At 35.3% G+C, this 8,263-nt stretch overlaps 1 protein-coding gene across 1 annotated transcript; it reads right to left on the bottom strand.

The window, feature by feature from the left end:
* Positions 1–2,612: 2,612 nt before the first annotated feature.
* Positions 2,613–7,119, bottom strand: LOC141643927 (uncharacterized). Its single transcript, XM_074453327.1, has 3 exons — positions 6,734–7,119; positions 4,662–4,871; positions 2,613–3,394 (listed from the first exon to the last, which is right to left on the bottom strand). Exons 1-3 carry the CDS (start codon positions 6,900–6,902, stop codon positions 2,679–2,681), a joined length of 1,095 nt encoding a protein of 364 aa, XP_074309428.1. The 5' UTR covers positions 6,903–7,119; the 3' UTR covers positions 2,613–2,678.
* Positions 7,120–8,263: the final 1,144 nt, after the last annotated feature.

Raw genomic sequence — 8,263 nt, 5'->3', positions numbered from 1 at the left:
ACTCCTATATTCTTACCCCTATACAATAATTTTCATTATTTTAAATCCATTCCTTAATTTTCGTGCCATTGTCCAAATGGGACAGTTATTCGGAATAAGAGGGAGTATATATTTTGAAATATCACAAAAAGGTGGAAAATTTGAGGGGATGACATAACATTTTTTTGTATAATATTGTTTAATAGGTGAAGTATTCGTCAATAATGATCCAATTGTTGTTCAAGTTGTTGCTGCTTTAAAATTTTTAGTTCCGCAATTTATTATTGTATTAGCTTCTATTTTATGGGGGTATGAAATGTTAGTTTTGTCATAACATTTTTAATTGTGTATTTTATGTTATTTTCAGAATTGTTGATGAAATTTTGATATCTAATTTGTGAGGGTGCTCTATTTTTGGGGATCTTTGTTTGATAATATAGTTTTGTTTAATTTGATTATATGAATACTTATATTATTAATTTATTTTAGCTTGCATTAAGTTACTTTAGTTTTGATAGGGGTATCTTAGTATATCTAATGTATGAAATTTTAATTTCTGATAAACTATTGATAAAAGACTAATTGAATTTATACAACCCTTAAAACATGAAAACCGTAAATTGAATTGATCGTAGTATGTTGTTGTATTAATTCACTAAAGTATTACACTAGAAACAGAACAACCCGTGAATTTCACGGGTCACAAAACTAGTTTCTATATAAAAAATTTACATTTCATTTGGCAAAAAAATATCGTTAAGAAAATTATGAAAATGACATAATTTGATTCGTGGTAAAAATGATATCATTAGCGTATAAATTTCATATAATTTGTACATATATAAAATTGTGTGCTTCTTAGTATGTTATATGTCCACATTGAAAAATAATGTAAGATTATATAAAAATAATAGAATTGTCCTACATCGAAAGATTAACATAAGATGTAGTGGTCTTATGATTATAAATATGAGGCATCCTTGGAACTTAGGTATCAACCTAACATCTTTTGCGTCTCTTAAATAAGATGTTTAGACTTTTGATCATATCTAAATAAATGATTAGACATAAGATGTAAATATTAAGACCTTATAACCAATTTTTTTTACTAAGTTAATTACCCCGTTGCAACGCACGGGCATCCAAACTAGTAGTTATTAAATCGAGGATTAGTGAATGAAAACTATTGTATGTTTAATAGCCATTATAAACTATTGCTTTCCATCTTTTAATTTGCCTTTTCATTTATTTTTGACTTATGAGTATTATTAAATAAGATAATTCATTAGTGAGAAGCTCAAGAGGTAAAACAAATAGGAAAAAAATATTAATGAAAATTACTATTATTATTATTGATCTTAAATAGAATTTGAAATAAAATGTCATACCTTTACTTTTAAGAATATTATTAAACTTCACAATTATTTTAGTTTTAGTTAAAAGGAATTGTATAACGATCTTAAATAAATAAATGTAGGTGTAAATTTTAAGTGGTACAATTTCAGGAAATTTAAGTTTTAACTTTTTACCAAAAAAAAAGTTACAACATTTTCAACCAATATTTCATCATATGAAAATAAATTAAAAAAAAAACCTATGAAAAACTTTAATCAATTCATTAACATTTTTTATTACAAAACATTCAATTAAAATGTTAATTTTATAAGTTAATGTTATGTTGTCAATTGTCATTAATCAAGCAATATAAATTGAAATTAATTAATATTAACCAATCTAAAATAACATGTGGAATAAAATTAAATGGTATAAGTAGCATTTTAACTATATAGTATAGATGTCTGCGTGGAGAATGGTTGGGTAGACGTGTGTCAATCTTAACCAAAGTGGCAATGTGAATGTCTATGTGGCTTTTCCACATCCTACGTGGCTTTGTCTAGTTGGCATTTTTAGGATGCCTTTTAATAGTATTTTATAGATAGTACTTGTCAATGTTAAATTTAAGACGGATATGCGAAAGTAATTCTCTCCTTTTCTTTTCTATCTTGTTTTTTTTTTTTTTTTTTTTAAAAAAAGTCGCTCCCCTAATTCCCCTTCTCATGTTGTATCTCAATCAGCAAGTCTTGCTATAGACGGATATATCCGTCTATAGCAAGAGACGGGTCAAATACCCTTAAAGTGGTAACATTTTTGGGCCCCACCATGCAAGTTGTTGTTTGTCTTTAGTTATAGACGGATAGTTTCCGTCTATAATGAGATTTTGTGTATCTCAACATTTAAGTGATGAGTCAAGTAGTTAACTCGAACTTGAGTTGTACTGATTAACATATCCCAAACCCGTTTTCCTGTGAGCCGGAAAATTCACATTAGGCTCGTCTCACTCCGGCCCAAACCTGCATCGTCATCTCTATCTAGAATCGGCCAATAGTAGTGATCTTGAAAGGTTCGCATCAGGTTCCAGTCCTAGCAGCATTTCAGTTAACGACGCAGGCATCAATCATTACAGCATTTAATCAAGGATACCAAAGCTTACTAGTGCACCACTGTCACCGGTGCTCCATGGCTAAGTAAATCGTAAATCAGGTGATACCACAGGTTAACAGGAACGTCTCAATATTTGAGAAACACAGGCAAATATCCCACACGTACACATTCATCATCGACAATGACTTGTGACCAGCTCAAAATCGTGTTATTTCACATGTAAACTTTCACACAAACAAATGCGCGATTCAAAGTTATTAACCTTGTACAGCAAGATTCTGCATTGGTGCTACTACATCTAACTCACTCGAATCTTGTGGCACAGCATCATCGACACTAGAGTTGGATATTTCAAGCCGAATCATTTCCAAGGCTTTCTCGAGTGTTTTGCAACCCTCGGAAAAGGCTTCAGTGAAACCATTTAAGCTTTCTAATATCTTACCCATTTCATCGGTCAAGTTAGACATCTTCTCACATGCTAGTGTAATGGCCGGGTGTTCTTGAGGTGGATATAGACAAGCTCCAAGCTCGTCCACCTGAGCTCCAACATCCCGACAGAGCTTTAATAGTTTTTCTAAAGATTCAACAGCATCTGTCTCATCGAAATTCTCTTTCTTGACCATAGTAGTAATGGATCGAATGAGTTCCTTGATAACAGTTACGACTTCTGAGACAATCTGAGTTGCTAGTATTGCGATTTTCATCTCTTCAGGAGATAAGTCTTTCCCAAAGTCGTCATCATCGTCATCATCATCATCGTCAGCATCATCAGCACCGTCAGCAGGTTCAGATGAACTTGGTTCGAGTTCCTTCATTTCACGTAACACGTCCTTCATTGAAACAGCAACTTGGGTCATCGCTCGCCCAATAGCAACAATATTAGTTGCAGGTGTCTTTTTGAGAGCAGAGCATGCCTCCCATACAGTGCCAACTCGCTGCGGAACGTTGAGTTTTAGCTCCTTGTTGCGAGAGCCTGGCAATAGAAGAGAAAAAAGAGCAAGCCTCATGTAAAATGGGTTTTCCAATAACTCGTGTAAAATGTGAACAAGGCAGACTTTAGTTTCCATGGTCGTCGCAGTAGTTACCTTCCATATTTAACGAATATATGAAATAGTAGTCAGATATCAAGGAATAATACGTACCATTGACGTCCCTATTTAATTCTGTTTTTCCAAACACGCCCTCTTTTCCACCATTTTACTCCCTTTGTCCCAATTATTTGTTTACTTTTGATTAAAATAATCCTCACAAAGAATAAAAATAAAATAAACAAATGACTCGAACAGACGGAGTATTCTGTCCCCTCTCCTCTAATCCCTTTCCTGCCCTAACACCAATAAGGCAATAACCCAGTAAAACCCTCCGCTCGCATCTATCATCACTATCTCTTAACCCCTTTTAACCCCTTCTTGCCTTCACCAACCCTCTCCAAGCCACCTTAAACATTTGCCCCTCCCTCCCCGTCCACCCTCACAGCCACCCACCACATTTGTCGGCTCTTACACATCCACTCCATGCTGGACTGCCACTCACGGCTCACCCTAGTCATCCACAATTCATACACATTGTTTCTTCCTTATCCACTTGACACCTTGTTTCATTCTCCACCCTCACGATGCCTGAATTAGACGTTCATGCTTGACAATGGACCCATTATTTATACAACCACAAATTTTAAGGAGATGTTTAATTAACACGTCTACAGTCATGAGAGGATGCTCAAATAAGACGTCCATACTCGACGGTGTAAGTGATATTCAAAGAATAAGGACTCCTTGGCTTCATATCGTTTAATCTTTATTACGCTTCTGATCTTAATATAAATCTTCAGTTTCCACAATCCATCCAAATGGAAACCAAAACCATGCGAACTCTTAATATTTGTGTTATAGCCCACCACAGTTCACGTAAATTTGATATTCCTAGGAAACTAGCAAGTCGACTTTTGTTTGGTTGCTAAAGTGAAGGGAAATAGAAATTCTATACAAACTCTAGTTCTTATCGAACAAATAGGAATTCATCTACCTAGATCCCAAGGTAAGTGGTAATTTCCGTGTGAATTTGAAATCTCACGTCACAAAAACACACTAACTCATTTCACATGAATCAGAACCACAACTACTTCACGAGTATTTTATTCTTCATGGGAATTTCATTTGGTCATCGTGAACCAAACAAACACTTAACAAAGTTTAGGCTATGATTGTAACATAAATGCCAGGAAAGAACGGAAGAAGTACCATAAGAAGAAACGCATTCCCTCCATAGCATGAAACTGCAATCTACAGCTTGCTTTATTGATGCGTGGACATTGGATGTCAAAGTCGGCCCTGCACCCACCGTACTTCCATAGGCGTGCAACAAAAGCCCCTGCAACACATTAAAATATGCCTCCATATTTTCTTCCAAAGCTTTTACTTCAGTTCTTTCACCAGTGAATAGCATGCCAGCTGAAACAGTACAAGAAGAAAGTAATGTTAAATCATTAACCAGTAAGATAGGCCAAAAAAAAAGACATACAGTTAGGGATCCAATACGACATCATTTTTGTCTCTTTGCGCAGTTGCGCTATTCCCCATGTACAAGATTTAAACACAATGGTAATAAATTTTTTTTTTAAAAAAAAAAATAATGTCCAGATAATTGTTCTATAATCAAAAGTGACACATTTGAGTACCACATATATATGGAAACAGCTGATTGAGTAGAACACCAAGTCCAAAAGACGACAGTGTGAATCAGCCTCTAAAAACTGTCACCTGTTCCATTCCTCCACTCATCAACACTAGAATCAACTGAATAATTGAGCATTCGCCATCTAAATGAGACAGATCAGCTATGCATGTTTGCAAAAGAAGTGTTATAACACAGCTTAGCAATCAACAGCTCGAGTCAAAATGCATAGTCTCCACACAACATTCTAACACCAAAGAATCGAACTTTTACTCTCACACAAGCAAACCCAAAATATAGTGCTTCTGAACCAGATTCGAGTATTTAAACATAAAGATGCATACATCACAAACCTAAACTACCCAAACCGAGCAGTTAATTACAGTAGACATCGGTTGCATTCATTTAGAAAATCTCTCTCCGTCCCAATCATTTGTTCACCTTTTTAAATTCTTTGCGAGCACTATTGCAATCAGAGATAAACAAATGATAGAGACAAATTAACCGTTCTTATAACGCAAATAGCAAAACGACATTCTTTATCCAAGAGTCTAGCATGAATTACAAGAATTCAGCAAAAAAACAAATCAAAGACACGAACTTTAGGCAAACCCAACTTCATACTAATAGAATTGAAACTAATTCCTAGAAGCTCAATATCAATTAATAAGAATCAAACTTGTGCAACTGATCTTTGCTCTAGCACAGCTATGACAATCATCAGCTCAAGTCCAAAAGTAACAATCCCCACACAACTTTCGAACACCAAAGAATCAGACTTTTAGTCTCATACGAGAAAACCCCAAGTTTACTGACCCTTAACCAGATTCAACTAGTTAAGGTTCAAGATGCATACATCACAAACCTAAGCTATCCAAACCCCTCCAGTACGGCGTAATCTCTCTTATATCCCCACTGTCCAGTTAGTTACAGTAGACATTGGTTGCATTCATTTCGAACATACAACTCCATATAAGATATACTCCCTCCGTCTCAATCATTTGTTTACCTTTTTAATACTGTGAGGGTTTTTTTAATCAAAGATAAATAAATAATTGAAATGTAGGCAGCACACCACAAGTTACCATTATAAAAACATAAAACCAACATTGTTCATCCAAGAGTCTACCCTGAATTACAAGAATTCAGCAAAATTCTATTCAAAGACACGAACTTTATGCAAACCCAACTTTACAATACTGTAATTAGAACTATTTCCTAGCAGCTCGATACCAACAACAACAACAACAACAATATCAGAGCCTTAATCCCAAAATGATTTGGGGTCGGCTGACATGAATTATCCTTTCGAACCGTCCATGGGTGAACGCACGCCTCAAAATGCGAATAAAAAAAGGGTATGGTGCGGATCAACTAATACAAATAAAAGTGCATACAGCGCCTCAATGGCTCCCGCAAATTACAGGGTAAGAGGGGGTCGGATGTAAACAGCCTTACCCTTGTGTTATCAACCAAAATAGACCGTTTCCGAATGACCCAAGATGAAAAATAACAAATTAAACTCAAATTTCACAGATTAACAAAGTAAAAACAAACAAAATAACACAACCCACATCATGAAATTGTCACTTAAAAACTTTATTAACTTCAGGAAAAAAAAAAAAAAGATTAATGTTACCAGTAGTAGCTTGTTTGGAAAGCTGTTCACCAATCTTAATAACATCATCCCAACTAAGTTTCTGAAGGGAAGAAGTTGGAGTTTGATCCAAAATTTGCAAAGTTTCATGAATATTACTCATGTATGATGACAATCTTGTGTTCAATCGTTCCATATCTCTTTTCCCCATTTTTTTTCTCTCTCTTTCTGGTTGAATTTTGTGCAAGATGGTGGGTTTTATGATTTTGGGGGTTTAAGCTGCTCTGGAGCTCGATCTGATCGGTCAAGGTAAAATGGGCATGGACCAAGTATGCTTGATATCGGCCTATAATCGGGTCATTGGGATATGGGTTAAGAGTTAATTTTGAGTCGGAATATTTTGGAAGGGATTCGAGTTAAGTTCATTTGTGTCATGGTATAAGGGGTTTTATGTCTGATAAGATATTACACAAGATTTCCCTTGTGAATTGTGATGCTCATTTTAGTTTGAAGGCTTAGACAGGGTCATATGTGACTACTTTTTGACAAAAAGGTTACCTGAATAACAAACACTAGTTACAATATGTTGTCGTTAAATGATCAGATTTTGACATAAAAATGGTCACATAAGGCCGTCTGAAACCTTCAGACGAAATAGTCTGTGTGAAATGAGAATTAGTGATGATATTATTGGGTCATTTTGAATTTTAATAAGGTTACTTGCATCAATGTTCCGAGTTCCAACTTAAATTAGTTTAGATCTGAGTCATGTTATTAGGCAGTCGGCTTGTGGCGGTGAAGTTTCAAATCGTCTTATAAATAAGTGACAAATATACACCAAAATTTTCATAAGTTCCAATTTATTGCATAAAGAACTTCATTAGATTAAATGAATGTGCAATTTTTTTCCTTCATCATGCTATATTATCCGATAGTATCGTTACACGGGTTAGAAGAAGAGGAGCAGATGTCCTAAAAAGTGGAAATCTAAGATGATGGTGGTCATGAACAAAGACATGACTCCTTTAGATATCATCAATGTGAAGCCTGCTATTCCTAGCGTAAGTTTGAGTGCGTCATCTACCTGTGTCGTGAGTTCAAGTGCGTCTTCAATTTGTGACAATTTTTCTCCTCCTGGTACTCATATCCTCCAAGATAACACTAGGAGTGTTGTTAATGATTCAAGCGTCTATGTCTCTCTGGTGAATGAAAAGGCCACGTCTATTTGCTCTCCAACTCAAAATGATTCTAATGACCATCAACCTTTTATTTGTTCAGCTCGCCCTGAGAAGTGTAAGATCTCCTCGTGCCCCTATTACTCCTATGATTTGTAGGTACCCCTTTACAGGGGTGTCTTAAAATAAATGAAGACCCGTTGCAACACAAAGAAATGAGGCCCCAAATATAAATGTACAAGTGTACTATATATTGATATTTGTATTGAATTTTATCAATAAAACTTGTAAATTTGGTAACCAAAACCGGAGGTCCGGTTCCACCGCCCGTGGTTGCCCAGGGTCCTTAAACGCCCCTGCCTCTCTACTCATCATGTGCACGAGAACTGCAGAATTG

Source organism: Silene latifolia, chromosome 2 (assembly GCF_048544455.1).
Source record: "Silene latifolia isolate original U9 population chromosome 2, ASM4854445v1, whole genome shotgun sequence".
Lineage (NCBI taxonomy): Eukaryota > Viridiplantae > Streptophyta > Magnoliopsida > Caryophyllales > Caryophyllaceae > Silene > Silene latifolia.
This window is presented reverse-complemented; position numbering and strand designations above follow the sequence as displayed.

Coding starts and splice junctions, on each gene's coding strand:
- LOC141643927 (XM_074453327.1), bottom strand. CDS start 6,902: ATGGGGAAAAGAGATATGGAACGATTGAACACAAGATTGTCATCATAC. Junction 4,872..6,733: donor TTCCAAACAAGCTACTACTG/GTAACATTAATC, acceptor GTACTGTTTCAG/CTGGCATGCTATTCACTGGT. Junction 3,395..4,661: donor GGAATGCGTTTCTTCTTATG/GTACTTCTTCCG, acceptor TTCTATTGCCAG/GCTCTCGCAACAAGGAGCTA.